Consider the following 15,951-nt stretch of genomic DNA (forward strand, 5'->3'; position numbering starts at 1 on the left):
GTAGATCCCAAATTCCTGTGGGTATATCAGGTGGTTCCCGGTCTTATTGGCGCCCCGCAGTGATCACGGGCCTCTATGTGCATGTGTGGGACAGAGGAGGGGGAGGGAGGGCAGGGGCGCCTTTCCCAAACTGCGTGAGTCACGGGGAGGCCCTCTTTCCTCGAACCAAACGGGACCCACGGGCTACCGCCAGCGGAGGCAAGCACGGAAAACATTGCCTAGGAGAGATGGAGCAGCTGCCAATCACCGGCCGGTCTCGGTACATACCATGTGACGTTGGCGTGAGCAAAATCCCGCCCACGATTTTAGCGGACCTATTTAAGCGCCCTCGCAACGTATCTTTTTGTATCCTCTTCTTTCATTCTTACTTCGTTACTATGTAATGAACAGTGCAAGTTTCGCACTAGAAATCGCCTCGCCCCTGTTTGGTCGCGATGGATCTCCCGGACGCCTGCGGCCAGCCGACAACGCCACGCTAACCAATAGTAACGCCGGTCGAGGTTCAAGTAACCGACGTCGCAACACTTAGTTGGCAGTTCATGGGATCGACCACGTTTTGTCCTGGCAATAAACAACGTCTCTGGATAGCAACTTCGGAACGAGCGTCGCAGGATTCATGACAGCAGTTGGCGAGGGCACGGCTTTTCTTCACTGAGATATCACCTGGGTTTGCGTATGTTTTGAGGGAAGTACAGAGAAGTCATAGTAGCAGCCGTTGACGAGTGTTCTCAGAGTACGTCATGGTTGTGTAGTAGTGAAGAAATTGAAGCACTAGGGACAGCCACGGACCTGAAGGCGTTAAAGAAGTCCGAATTGCTAGAGATGGCCAGTGAACTGAACATATAAATTCCAGAGAGAAAGAGAAAGCCAGAGATGATTGAGGTGATCGAGGCAATCGGGGCAGACGACGAGGAACTAGAAGAATGTTTAAGTAGCATTAAGGGGGAAAAAAAGGAACACGAGCGTGTAGCACGTGAGGCCAGAAAATAGCGCTGATCAGGACGGGGGCAAAGAGGAACACGAACGCGTCACGTGAAGCGGTCGAGATGAAGCGCTTTGAGCTTGAGATATTGAGGGCTTAAAATACCGGAGAAGCGACTGCCATCTCGAGAGAAAGCGAGCGAAAAATGAAGGACTCGATGCAGTCATACCAAGTGGGAGGGGATGCGGGCCTCTTCTTGGTGAACTTTGAGCGTACATGTGAGAAGGCTGCATTTCTGAGAGACACGTGGCCGCAACGACTGCTGATGTTGCTGCTATGAGAGGTTGCAGACGCAATAGCCCGCATGGAAAAAGAAGATTCAGAGGACTATGACAAAGTAACGTCTAGTCTTCTGAAAGTACAAGTTCTTGGCCGAAGCATTCTGAACAAAGTTCAGGGAAGCCGAAAAAGCTAGAAACGAGTACTACGCCGAGTTCGCATACTCGTTAATGGCCAACATGAAATAGTGGCTAAGAGAAGCCGGAGCTTTTGGTGACCACGATAAAGTGGCAGAGTGCTTTGGGCTGGAACAATTTTTCCGCCGACTGCCTGAAAACATAAAGTATTAGGTGCAGTAGGTCAAGCGTGGAGACAGTCGCAAGGGCGGTAGAACTTGCTGAGGAGTACGTATCGCGCCGAGGCCCCGAGAGTAAAGAAGCGCTCAGGAAGGAGAATAGATACAAATCCGACAAGGAGGAGCGTTGGTCAAGGTCGAGATCGTACAAAGGAAAGGAGAGAGCGGAGTCAGCGACCAGTAATGACGAGAAGAACCGAGAGGGAACGAAGAAGCCACCAGAATTCAAGGCTGAGCAACAAAAAGAAGGCTTTTGAAGCTAAAAAGCCAGTCGTGTGCTTCAGCTGACAGAAGGCAGGACATATTGCCGTCGGTTGGAGCGATCTAAAAGTGGTCTTTTTGTCAGTGAGCAATAGTGGTGACAATATGAGATCGTTAAAACCGCACGTTCGAGACCTCGTAGTGAACGGCAAGCCTTGTCGCGTACTCCGGGACTCGGCCGCCACGATGGACGTCGTTCATTCCTCATACGTATAACGAAGGTCAGTTTACACAAGAATGCGCTTGGATAAAGCAAGCAGCAGAGGCTAGCAGTATTTGTTTACCGGCAGCCAGAGTCCGCGTTGAGGGTCCTTTCGGAACATTTGACACAGAAGCCTTCGTGTCAGCGCACCTCCCACTGCAATATCCATATTTGTTTTTAAAGAAATCCGACGAGTTGCTGCGGAGCAGGGGAGTTGTTTTCGGAGAAGGAATGGTGCAAGCTCTAACAAGATCTAAGGCACGACAACTCGCGGCAAAGGTAGCATGTGCAACCCCAGCAAAGGAGGGCACAGCCTTACATAAGGAAACCTCAAAGAGCGCTATTGAGGTTACCAGTGAAAGCGAGGTCGTTGAAGGCGCGTCGATTAAAGAACAGGCCACCGCACTGAGTCAGGAAGAGCCGGCAGTTTTGAGAAAGAACGGGGAGCATGTGGTACCTCGGGAAACGGAATGCAGGCGAAAGCTGTTGAATGCAACAACCTGGACATTGGTCACTGAGCAAGAATGTGACCCCACTCTTCGGAACCTTGAGCCCAACGGTGAGGCGGGGATTGCTAATAAAAACACAATGTTCCAGAAGAGGCCAGGCGTTCTCTATCGAAGGTATCGTGATAGAAAAGGAGTCCAGTTTGATCAACTAGGAATGCCACAGTGCTACCGCCAGAATCTGCTGCACATGCTCCACGGGATCCTTTGGTCCGGACACCTTGGCATTCGAAAAACTAAGGACTACTTGTTGCAGGAATTCTACTGACCCGGGTGCTTTTGGAAAACAGAAGCATGCGTAAAAAGCAGCGGCACATGCCATCGCAGTAGTAAGCCTGGGGACAAGGCTTACCACGTGCCCCATGAAACTCGTTCCAATAATTATGGAACCGTTTCTTAGACTAGCAATATGTACGGATAGGACCTCTACCCGCCTCTCAGTCCGGCTACCGTCACATTCTTACGGTACTGTGCCCCGCAACCAAGTTCCCTGAAGCAGTGCCCTTGAAAGGGCTAAGCTCGGTCGAGATAGTGAACACGCTTTTGTCCATCTTTGCGCGAAGTCAGTTTCCCACCGAAAATTCAGTCGGACCAATTCAGTCTTCACGAGCGCCCTAACCTCGACATTTCTGGAAAAATGCGGTATAAAACTTTTCCATATGTCGGTATACCATGCGCAGTCCAACACCATAGAAAAAGTTCGCTAGGTCATGAAACGTCTACTGGGAGCCATGTGTCATGAGCGCGAAACAGATCGGTAACTCTGCTTGCCAGCAGATATATTGGAGGATGTGCCTTTACACATTGGAGGATGTGCCTCACGCGTGTTTAGCGGCGTATGCTGCTGCAATGTCCGTAATCTCCGTTGCCGTCGCGTACTGCACAACTGTACAGACACGCTGGGCTTTGCCTAGTGCTCATGATCTGTCTGAACTCATCTCTCACTTCTCATGTAGCCATGGTTGAGGAGTTGGAAGTGAGAGGGTGGATTCTCACCTGACAGAAGAATCGGCGACACGGATCTTGGGGATCAGTCCATTCCTCCGAGCTGGCATAGACTCGGCCTTTGTAGACGCAGCCTGCAGAAACAGTCGAGCACATATATGCGAAGATGAAGCTGTGGTAGTAACATATTTCGCATCAATGAGACCACACCTACGCAACAGGGTTTAAGAATACGGTTACCTAAAGTTACCATGGTGCCTGCTTCATGTGCATTAAAAGAACCGCGTCGCGCCGACGCAGCCAATACAGCCTCGCCAGGGCTGCACACAGTGTTAGCGTTTAACAAGTTGCAGCCTGGCATTACACCATTGCTTTTCCTATGTTTACGAGAGAGACTAGTCTGACTAACTCCCTGTCCCGTTTTCTCTTCATTCTGTCGAATTGTTCTGGCGTGACAGCTTACGGGTCTTTATGTAATGAGCAAACCTGCAGTGGCCAGGGTATGCAGGTTGGCAAATGCAGGGCTGAGGGGCACCGAGCTAAATGGTTGCCCCCGCGTAAGTGCAGCTACAATTAGGCGCACGCGTTCATCCAGCCGCCTCGTGCAGTGAAAGCTGAGTAGCGAATCGGGCGTGTAGCAAGGCTATACGGAGAGCGGCAGTGCGCACCGTTAATCGCCTCAACGGGAGAACTTGCGCGTGCCGCGGGAGCGCGTTACCTTTGCAGACGTCGCAGCACTTGTTTCCCTTGGACTCCTGCAGGAAGTAGCAGCCTCTTGGCAGGGGGCATGTCTCGCGTCCACACTGCACCACGCTATTCTGCAAAGGGACGGAGAAAAGCGTGCCGCAAGGAGCTGCGTTTTAATAGCGCCGCTTAAGCGCGACGCCGTCACGCGCGGCGTCCAAGACGTGCGTGCCTGCAAAGCAATGCTGTGAGAAGGACGCCCAGATGCTCCAAATCATGACTGACCACTGCCCCGCCCCATGCAGAGCCGCCTAGGCTGTTTTGTGTAAGAAATCCACGTATTCGTTTTGTTCTTCGTTATTTTTTTCTTTTTCTTGAGAGTATAACTTAATTCGCATAATGGCGAAACCATTTTCTGCGCACTGCTACGGGCTACCTTGGCGTATAGTGCCGAAGACATGGACAACTGTCGCTGTGCCCATTGTAAGCGTTTATAGCAAAAAGGCGACGCAAAGCAATTTCGCGCGAACGATACAAAATGCCATTGATGATTCGAGCGACGTACGCCCCCCCCCCTCCCTTCACCCCCAAAAGAAAAAAAAAAGAGAAACATCTGTCCGAGCCTACGTTCCAAACGTAACGATACGTTGCTGACATCGTTCGTATTCTTTTTTTTTTTTTACAGATGCTCTCAGTTGAGGTGAAAAAGGCGATTTCGCAAAGTATGTCAACTAGCAGCTCGATTTACAACATCCTTCGGCGCTCCACACCCGGGCGAGAGGTCTGTCGGCGCAGTGGCGTGCTGCATGAACGCGGCATCCCTCGCTTGACGCCGCAACGCGCCGGCGCTTCTGCCGCTCGCGTCGCGATTACACTGTTGCAAGTCGCGACACTCGGCGAGCAGCAGGCGCGCCTCTCTGTAACGCTTTTACGCCACGGGCGCGTTTATCGGCGACCCGAACAAAAGCCGCTCGGCGGCGGGACAACTGGGCGAAGCAAGATCCGCGCACCCAAACTACTTCAAACCGAACAACGGTGCGCGGGTGCCGATGGCGACGATAGTGTGCGCTGGTGCACGCAGGGAGCGCGCGCGCGCGTCCTCTCATGCGTGACAGCACTGGCGGCGTACTCTGCGGGCCTGGAAATTGGCCCCGGCGAGGGTCACGCGCCCGATCAGATTGCGCGCCCGCTCAAGGAACTGGGCGGCGCAGACTCGGACAGCGCGAGCTGTTGCCCGCCGCGTTCTTCGGGGTGGGGGGCGACTGCGCTCCGGCCGTCGCCGCCGCGTACCGGATTCGGAAGGCTCGCCGATTAAGCTGCAACTGCATGGAAGGCGAATTCGCGACGTGTATTCAGGCGCCGCGTCACTCGGCGTCGGCACGTCCATTTCGCGCTTCACGATAGCCGCGGCGTTAATTGTGGTCGAAATGCTTACCGCACGACATATCGCTTCGATCGGCAACATCCGAGAACGGGATAGGGTCGGGATTACGTCGTCGAGAAGCGCGAAACGGACGCCGGGTTACGGCGCGCCGAAACTGCGTAAATGCGTCGGAAGTGCGTTCTACATTGTCGCCCCCTTCGTATCCCAGCCTATAACGCGCGCGTCGCGGTCATGCCGCGTCGGCGCAATTAAATGAGGCACCACATTCCGGCGTGCCCGCGACGAAAGCGCGCCCGGCGGCATTTCGGTGTGCTGACATAGCAACGGCAGCACGCTGCAAGTGCCGGAGAATACGCGATCCCGAAAAAAACATGCTCAAAGCGCTGGCCGGAGAGTGCTGACCGCCGAGATTCACTATAGGCCCGATAATGCGCAAGGTTCACGCTGAGATATATTTACATTCACACGGAGGCAACACCCCAGCTGGGCAACGACTTCCCAGCAGTTTATTGGTTATCAACAATCAAATAACTTGTCGACGCCAAATGTTTTGACCATCACCTTATAGTTACCGTACCATATCCCAAGCAAGCCCTCTCTCTACTGTCGCTCGAAGCTATATAGTTCAAACCTGGGGTGAAGAAGACCTCTTTCCCTCTGATTCCTTTTTTTTATCAAATTTCAATCATCCGTCTCGCTCAGTGGCCGATCTTGAATACAGCTGGTGAGGGGTGCGACATCGTGCGAACGAGTGACGAAGTGGAAAAAAAAAGGAAAAAGAAAAGCTGAAATGATTCGGTAACGCGACCACATGGTTTCTAATTTTGTAACGTCCCACTTCATTTTCCATTCTTCTTTCCTCATGCGTTGCGCGGAGTAATTAATTCCGCAGCGATAGCGGGCGGCGTGGTGATTTCCGAGGAACCTCCGAGTCAAGATCGAAGGGTGAAAATAATTGAAAATGGATTGGTTCGTTAGAGAACACGGCCCCCGCTGCCGTATTTTTTATATTCCAGCGATGTTATCATTGAAATCGCCCATTTGGCACGACACAGGATAAGAAAAGAAGAACAGAAGTGGAGGCGAAAAAAAAAAAAATCAGGGGGCCGAACCGACAAATCCTTTTGTAGTTAAGCGCTGTTTGCCATTGGCTTGACGCCTTCGCTAATAATATGTCCAACATCACGATCTGCTGGCGCCTGACCTTACGTAAAGTTCTAGCGTAGAGAGAGAGAGAGAGAGAGAGAGAGAGAGAGAGAGAGAGAGAGAGAGAGAGAGAGAGAGAGAGAGAGGTCATAAGGGAAGGGCAGGGAGGTTAGAACTTACTTGTGAATATGGGATCGGGGGCTCATAATCACACACACACACAAAAGTTCGCTCGCTAGAACAGTTCGTAAAAGCAGGTGCCTGTTATTTGCGGTAATGACGTTTTTTATTGGCGAAGCCGTTCCTTCTTATTTCATCTTCTTTAGAAACATTCATCTCTGCTTCATCTGTGCTGGACGTAAAGTTTGCATATGCCCCAAAATTTTTCTAGGAAAGAAAAATCACGGGAATCGTCCATGAAGAATGCATTTTCTTCAGCATCGACCATAAACAAAAAAAAAGCTTCCTGAACTCGCCGAAGCCAGAAATTAGAAAAAAGAAAAAAATGATTGTGCGCGAAGGCAACACACGGTCGTACAGTGGGTCACACTATACTTGGTGCAGAACGGAACCGTGGCACTTGAAGGAATCGGTCTTCAAGGTTGGGCTTTCCACGTTCGCTACGTGCGAGCTTTCGAAATAGCGCGGACAGTGACACAATTGATCCACTCCTCAGCCTTCGGAAAGGATGCGTGCGCGCATACTCACGCTTTCAGAACGAACACGAGCCCCATTCTTCCGCCGACACGGAAGCTAACCAGCGCAGCAGGAAGTCGGGACAAGCAGGAAGAAGGGCTTCCTGACAGACATGCGTCAAGCGCGCAGTGCTGTGATGTAACGGGAAAGAAAAGTACGCCGGAAAATGTTGCATAACGCGGGACGACACCTAGACGAATAGGTTTCTGGCTTTCTTCGTACCGGAGAGTCGAACGTCGCGTGGGCGTTGTAGTCGCGGTTGCCGATGTTGACAATAAGTGGTACAATGAGAATGAAAAAAAAAAGAATTCTAGGCAGAGTCAACTCCAGTTGACGTCTACGTAATGCGAAGACGTCACTACGTAGGCGTTGCTCGTTGTTGTGACACCCAGTGACCCAAGTTAAGGCGTCGAAGAGGTTCTCTGAAAGAGAGGCCCATACCCAGCGGCACATGCCCGAGTTGTTATTAAAGAAGTTCACTGAAGCACGGTACGTACTTGGCGGCCCATATCTGCCCAAATTTTTCGACTGCACTAACTCCAGGATCAGCCCACGAAAACGGGCGGATACCGGTTAGATACACGTTACAGAAAACGATTGAACTCGACGAGAATGCTCTGCATTAAAACCGGGGCCGAACGCACAATGCTTTTCGCTCGTAAGTGCTCTTTGTCATTGGCCGACCGCCTTCGCTAATAACACGTCAAGCATCAGGATTGGCTGGAATTTGTTCTTACCAGCAATTCTAGCACAATATATTTTTATTTTGTTAATACCGACCCAGATGTCGTTTAAAACAGAAAAAAATAAAAATAAGAAAGCCATCGTTCTCTTACATCCGCACTCATGGCTGAAGTGAGAATTGTGACATAATGAGTAGTTAGACAGTATTGCTCAGACATAACAGGAGAGTGCATTATGTGTGTTACGCTACTCTTTGTTCTTAGTGAAAACAATGTTTCCGGTCAATTCAGAACGCAGCAGAGAGAATCAACAGCAGTCAGAAAAACAAAAAGCTTAAGGAATATGTAAACGCGCATGTCCCGTGTGGACGACTACCTAAGCGCTTCTCCGTCCCTTTCTGCACGTTCCGAGAAACCTTATTTTGTTATAGCGCAAGCTTGACACGGACAACAGAAGGCACATGTGACACACACTGTGTGTCACACTACATCTCACGCTACTGTGTGTCAGATGTGCCTTCTGTTGTCCGTGTCAAGCTTGCGCTATAACAAAATAAGATATGCCGTACCAACAAGCCCCTATTGCTATCCTCACCGAGAAACCTTGTCGGCCGTGGGTGCCTTTTGGGCGTCTCCGTGGATTTCCTTTCGCGTCAGCGCGATTTACACGCGGCAGTCTTCGCTTTCTCGGAGCTCTGGCGCAATTCGGGCTGGCGGAAACGTCACCTTCGCGCCCTGGAGCACAGAAAGCGTAAAAATTTCCTGCTTTAAAAAAAGAAACGGAGTACAGTGGCACGTTAAAGTCTAGATACTTTTTTTTTTCCGCTAAAGCATCTGTTTTCACATTTTCCCTTCTCCCAGCGTAGGATAGCCGACCAGACGCTTTTCCGGTTGACATCCCTGTCTCCCCCCCCCCCCCCCCCCAATGTTCTCACTTCTCGTTTCAGATTTACCTCCCGTTTCATTTATTCAAATGCGCATGGGAGGGTAAACTACCAGTAAAAATTATCTTTAAACTCTACTGCCTATTATTATTATTATTATTATTATTATTTCTCCGTTACGAAATCGACTTATTGGTGAAATTTTAGTACTAATAAAGTAGTACTCTGAATATGAGAGATGGGCTAGCGGTGGACTCTGCTTTAAGCAGCTGAAGCCTTCATTTTTTTGTTCTTTCTTTTGTTTAGTCTGCCTGCTCCGAACTCTTGGCACTCAAGCGTCCTCGCATTTCGCGTCATCGCAATGCGGCCACCGTGGCCAGTAATCGAACGCGCGATAATCCACAGCGCACTGTTACAGCACACTCTATGCACGTTGCCTATATATATGCAGCTGCACAGAAGTTGCGTGGTGAAATTTCTCCCGGCATTCGTCGATAATTTGCTTCGGCAAAATTCGCAAGCCGCAAAAGCAAAAATAAAAGGAAAAAAAAAGGAGAAAAAGATCACCTTTCACTGAGCACGCAGCGTAGTATGCACTGTTGCTGTTGCATGCCGCGAGTGCACGGCAAAAAAAAAAAAAAAAAGACTGGCATGCTTTAAAGCGCAAATAGTGGGGCAGTATAAAGCCGCATTATTTTCGGCGGCGGAGCGGATGTCCGGGTATTCGCAAAAAAATTTTGAGTGATCGTGGGAGAGAATAGATTAATCTCTTCACGTTCGAGAAGGATGGCTTTCTTTGAAGATTCACAACGAAGGACTACGGCTGCTGGGGAAAAAAAAAAACCACCAAGCAAGAAAAAAAACGACGAATGAAAGGAAGGGCGACATGCTTGAATAGCTGCGAGAAAACCAGTCGCTTCCGAGCAGACTGGCGAGCGTGTATACCTCCGCGTCATTCGGGTCATAGGCAGTGCGCACGAAAAATAAAGCGCGGTGCCCATTTCATTCTTTGTACTCGGTTTCCCTCGTCGAGCGCATGCGCGCACAGACATACACACACACGCACACGCGCACTCAAAGAAAGATCGCAAGAAACAAACAATAAATATTTACATGACATTAATTTACCCTAAGCAACAGAGCACTCGCGATACCCCCTTACGCTTTCCTTTTCAGAAGTGACTGGGTCGCCGTGGTGGTGCGGCAGCAGGATAGGTTAGCCTAGCGTAATTCGCCGTCAGTCGTTCTGCTTAAGCAGCTCTCACGTTGGTGACACGAGTGTTTCACCAAACGTTAAGCTAGTCGGTGTCTCTGAATATGGCAATCAACAGACGTAGAATTGCTTTCCTGGACCGTATTCACAAAAGCTCTTACGCAAGGATGTTTCGTAAGAGAAAATTCTAGCCAATCGTGATGTTGGACATAATATTAACGAAGGCGGCCGACCGCTGGCAAACGGCACTTGCAAATAAACAGCTTTGTCGAATTCCCCCCCCCCCCCCCCCCTTCCCGGTGCGACACTCTCAAAGCTTCTCGTTTATAAGTACTCTTTGCCATTGGCCGGCCGCTATCTCTAATAATAAGTCAGACACCATGATGGGATCGCAGCTTCTCTTATGAACAGTTCTAGCGTAGGAACTTTTTGTGAACACGGAATGTCTTTCGTTTCATGTCATTTGGCAATTTTGAGCTTTTCAGTTTCACTGTATACCATCAAGCGGAGAAGCCTTTCCTCTGCCCCGGGCATTTCTACCGATGAGGTCGCCAATGCAGGCCCGCTCCTTTCCTCCTCGCGTAGCCTACGTCGGAAGCGGTTCCCGAGTGTTCAGTTGCCCAGGGTGGGAGAGCCCCCGCGGTATAATTTGCTCAGATAGCGCTGTCTTCCAAAACGGGTGTCCAATGTTCTCGATGACAGATAAACAACTGCGCGTCTCGCGCTCCCACCCCCGAGAAGGGCAGCAAAAATAAATTTCGAAGCTGACGGCTTCGAGCAAGAAAACATTCGCGGGCACCCGAGAAGATTTTTTTTTCTTCTTTTCTTCCCGCGTCGCGAAGATCAAGATTAAGGGGCGGCCGTGTCCCTCTTGTAGCCGGCCATCTCCTTATAAGCTCCCGCAGCGAGCCCGGCTCTCTCGCAGAGCGGCCGGCGGACCACTTAAATAGAAGACTCGGTTGGCGGAATGATTGCGGATGACGGAAAAACAGCAGAGCGCCCCGCGAAAGCAAACAAAGCTGCCGCCCAAAGATGCCACTTTAAACAAACTGCTACAGTGGCTGCGAGCCCGAAAAAGCGCTGCTTTACGACCATTCGGGTCCGAGTGGTGGAGGAGGGAAAGGCGCGTCTCGACTCGGGTTTCGGGTGACAGATCGGCCCGCCGCCGAATGGAGGATCACCCGCCCCGCGCAGAAATCGTACGAGGGCCGTCCGCCACCGGGCTGTGCAAATGTAATTTACGCAGCAGCTGCAGCAGCCGCGGCGCGAGCGTACAGGCCGCTGTACCGCCGCCTTCCTGCAACGCCATCGATACGCGTTAGGGAACCCCGACACCATAACGGCTTGAAGTTCCGGGGATTATGCTCTTGCCTGCTTGAACACGCTGTGCCGGACCGCGCGAACAATGACCTCTGTTGGCTCCCAGAAAGCATGTCCACAGGCTGCTTCCTTTAGCGGTCTTATTCTCCTGTGTCATTACAGGCATACATGTGAACGGTATCATGTATCGATAGTACTTTGTCTTTGTTTCTAGCGTGCGGCCTATGGTTGCCTCGCTGCTGATTACGTATACCGATATTTCCCCTCAAAAGAGGCGGCGACTGAACTCCTTTCGGACTAGTATTTGAAAATTGTGCTGCGTTTGAATCATGACTCGGGCTCTAGGATGAAGTGCCGTACTGGCCCGTGAGGAAGCGTACACAAAGGATGTCCATTTAGCGTTGCCTAAAGGCAAGAAAAATCACTGGCAATAGGTTTTGCAGATTACAGACAGTGAATAGTTTTAAGAGTGCGTGTACTTTTGTTGCTGTTGCGTATATTTTCTCGGAGCGTTTGTTGCCTGACCATTTAGGCATCTGCGCAGCATACTAACCGCGGGCCAAAGGCCAGGCGAACATCTTTTCTTTCCATTAGTGTCGAAATCTCTTTCTCATCTCTTGCGTCCCACTTTGAAGCTCTGCCAACATTGTATCACTTGCACGCGAGGCGTATACGTGTCCTTTTATTGGCCCAACAATCCGATGGCGTGCCGTTCTTATACCATTGGTTATTCTTGTTGTTGTCACCATTAGTTGCCTTTTATTGTTTGTAAATACATTCGGCAGATTTCAGCAACAAGGCAAATTCAGCATGCTGCAATACAAGTGCGCATATGTTCTGTATCCAGTAAGTTTTTCTGTCAGGTAGCTCAGTGCGCACAATGACCAGAGTCAATGCCAGACAATCCACGGGGTCTTGGGGAGCACTCGTGATTTTTTCCAAGCCGTACAGATTGCAACGGATGGCTAACCTCACCCTCCTTGCACTGAGGAGGCGCCCCAGGAGTAATGCTGCACGGTCCGGCAACTAATCTGCAGACGGGCGCAGTTGGCCCCGTGCGAATGACGAAGGCTGTAGTACAAACTTGCACCTACGTCACTCTTTCGGTCATAGTGACGTACGAGCACGCAGACGTATACTATAGCGTGCATTTATATTCCGGGAGATACGTTACTCGCGCAGGTAACGCTTGTCGTGATCGCGTGAAGAGCACGCGCGCGCGGACAACCGCGTAGTTCCGCGAGGAAGGTATGTTTTCCTCTCGGTCCTGTTTTTCTTATGTCGTTACAATAAGGAAAGACGCGCGTCCGGGCCCGGTACACACGCATATACGAGACGGCGGCGCTCGTGCGACGCGCGATGGCGTCAACTGCCCGACAAACGAAAAAAAAAAAAAAGAAGGAAGCGTGGTAACGAAAGCGCGCGTGCGTTCTTATCTCCGCCGAGTTGCGCTGCCGATCCAGCGAAGAAAAACGAAGAACAAAGGATGGGGGGGAGGTCTATCGCTAGAGCGGTGGCAACATTTCTTGGAAGCCGGAACACAGCGTACAAACTACATGATGAAGCCGCTTGTGCGCGAGCGTCTTCGGTCAGCGGCAGCGGGGAAGTGGAGCTTTGCCGCTGGAGTCACCAGCGGGAGCGAGAAAGCGAGTTGCCTTTGCGTAGTAACCAAGCGGATCTGTAGGTATCGCGTGGCCGGGTGCCCGTCGTTGTTCCGGCCGCCGTGACGTCATAAGCGACGCGGGACCACAGAACACCCGAGCGGTGCGAGTGAGTCTGTTCGAACTGGGTGAGTGGTCAGGGTTCCTGCGCTTGAAGGCACGTGCGACGCGGTTACGGCGTGACGACTGAGGAGCGCGCCCGTGTGTCGTGATTGTAAGAGAAAAAGAACCAGGACGGATGCAGGTCACGCGGAGTGAATCCTGTAGTAGGCTACATGGCTATGCCAACAGCCACGGTGCGGTATAGTGTAGATTATGAAGGCAAGGTTTGCAGGAACTGTATAACGGGAACGGCGGTGTACTAGGTTTGACCCTTCATATCATTAAAGAATAACCGCCGCGCGATACCGTTCATTGAAGCGCCTCCTCTTCCTCTTCTTTCGTAATTCGTTTCAAATGAGTTGAACTGTACAGAGATGAACACACAGCACGTGCATCACGTTAGCGGTACTATAAGGACCATGCGCAATCATGTGCTACGTGTTCTTGATTTCCTTCTTTCGCCGATGTGCTTGCGGGCCTGCGTTATTCGGCAGGTCAGATTACGAAAGACTGAAATTGAGGACTGAATTTGCATTTGTTGCTGTGACGCACTATTATATTTTTCTCCACACACACAAACGCACACACACGCGCGCGCGTGCGCGAGTCATCATAATCATCATCACTGAGGTCGCCGTCGTCACGATCCCAACAGATACCTAAGCAAGCCCTACGAAGCTTTTATAATCATGAAATGCTGGAGGATATTTCACAGCAGTTCGAATGTAGATTACCCAGCCGGCAAGAACGAACGAAACCTTTCAATATGGAAATCACACGGAGGCGCAGGCAGTGTAGAGTGAAGGTCTCAACGCTCGCGGTGCCTATTGGGACAACACTCTGACGTCCTCCCCTGCGATAGAAGGGTTCTGCGTTTGAACAATCCAAATATGCTGCACTTGAGTTAATGAATCCGTGGTGATGAACAACTTTATGTATGTATGTATGTATGTATGTATGTATGTATGTATGTATGTATGTATGTATGTATGTATGTATGTATGTATGTATGTATGTATGTATGTATGTATGTATGTATGTATGTATGTATGTATGTATGTATGTATGTATGTATGTATGTATGTATGTATGTATGTATGTATGTATGTATGTATGTATGTATGTATGTATGTATGTATGTATGTATGTATGTATGTATGTATGTATGTATGTATGTATGTATGTATGTATGTATGTATGTATGTATGTATGTATGTATGTATGTATGTATGTATGTATGTATGTATGTATGTATGTATGTATGTATGTATGTATGTATGTATGTATGTATGTATGTATGTATGTATGTATGTATGTATGTATGTATGTATGTATGTATGTATGTATGTATGTATGTATGTATGTATGTATGTATGTATGTATGTATGTATGTATGTATGTATGTATGTATGTATGTATGTATGTATGTATGTATGTATGTATGTATGTATGTATGTATGTATGTATGTATGTATGTATGTATGTATGTATGTATGTATGTATGTATGTATGTATGTACGTACGTACGTACGTACGTACGTACGTACGTACGTATGTATGTATGTATGTATGTATGTATGTATGTATGTATGTATGTATGTATGTATGTATGTATGTCACATTAAGAAATATATATATGCAGATATACGTACGTGGTGCGGTTGTGAGCCTTTGCGTAAACGATCGGGGCCGTGTTCTTGCTTGACATGTCAGTGCTTGGCGGTGTTCTTTGACGAAGCCGTGCTATTGACGCGTGCCTGCCACCGATTAAAACTGCAGCGAAGTTTGCTTAACGAAGCCACCGCGGTGTAATCAAACGAGCAAGGTCGTCGCTCCAGTACGTTGCCCCGCGCGTAAACGCAGCGACGGAGAGCTGGATTTGAATCCGTGGGGCTCACCTGGCTCGACTTCGTTGGCTTTAAACAATCAATGTTGCTTCGAATACGACGCCAGATGCGCGGACAGGCCGCACAGCGCACGTATAACGGCGCGCGCGCACCTTGACAACGTCGATTATCACTTATCACACATACGCACACACGGCAAAGCCAGCGTCATTGTTGGGCGGACTGACCATCTGTTATTGAATCGGCCTTCGGCAGACAGACAGCCAGTAACCGGCGGTAATCGGGCACGAGTCCGGCTTCCTATATAAACTGAGCGATTGCAAAATGAAGATAAATACGCGCCGTCAACGCTTTTATCGATGCCAAATGGGGGAAAACGGCACGCGCTGGCGCGGCGAGCCAATCTTCTCGCGCATATAGAGTGCAGTTTAGAGGCAACGCGTAATTAACATTGATAGGGGGCACAGGATGGCCGCGAAAATGTCCCGTGCCGCGCGAGAGGCGCGGTCGCGACACGTGATAGTCTCGTGCGTCGACCGGAATTCGCCGCCCCAAACGGTAGCTGCTGAAACAATTTACGGCGTTCCTGTACTGGCCGCCGCGTGGGTGCTTTCGTTTAGCAACACACACCTGAGGGAAACGCGACCTCGCTCGTGGCCTTGAAGACAAGGCAGCGTCAGCGGGCTTCATCTGACGCACAACGTGGGGCTAATTGCGCTGCGGCGCGATTCATATGCCAAGAATGTGACTTTTTCACACGCTCTACTTATGCTCCAGTCGTCCCGTTCGTGAAACTTGAGCCAGTGCGCGCTGCTATCGCTCACTCTGGAGCGCACCAGAAGCACCACGGTGACCCCAAGT

The 15,951-nt window shown here is 50.1% G+C and overlaps 1 protein-coding gene across 2 annotated transcripts in view; it reads right to left on the reverse strand.

Moving 5' to 3' along the window:
• cv-2 (crossveinless 2) overlaps positions 1-15,951 on the reverse strand; it is a 249,887-nt gene that overhangs the window by 106,484 nt on the left and 127,452 nt on the right. For both annotated transcript variants that reach the window (XM_065430950.2, XM_065430949.2), the window contains 2 exons: positions 4,189-4,288; positions 3,522-3,604 (listed from right to left, as the gene is read on the reverse strand). In XM_065430950.2, coding sequence (XP_065287022.1) covers positions 3,522-3,604; positions 4,189-4,288 — 183 coding nt within the window. The remainder of the gene's footprint in view (positions 1-3,521; positions 3,605-4,188; positions 4,289-15,951) is intronic.

The sequence above is a fragment of the Dermacentor albipictus genome, chromosome 1, assembly GCF_038994185.2.
Source record: "Dermacentor albipictus isolate Rhodes 1998 colony chromosome 1, USDA_Dalb.pri_finalv2, whole genome shotgun sequence".
NCBI lineage: Eukaryota > Metazoa > Arthropoda > Arachnida > Ixodida > Ixodidae > Dermacentor > Dermacentor albipictus.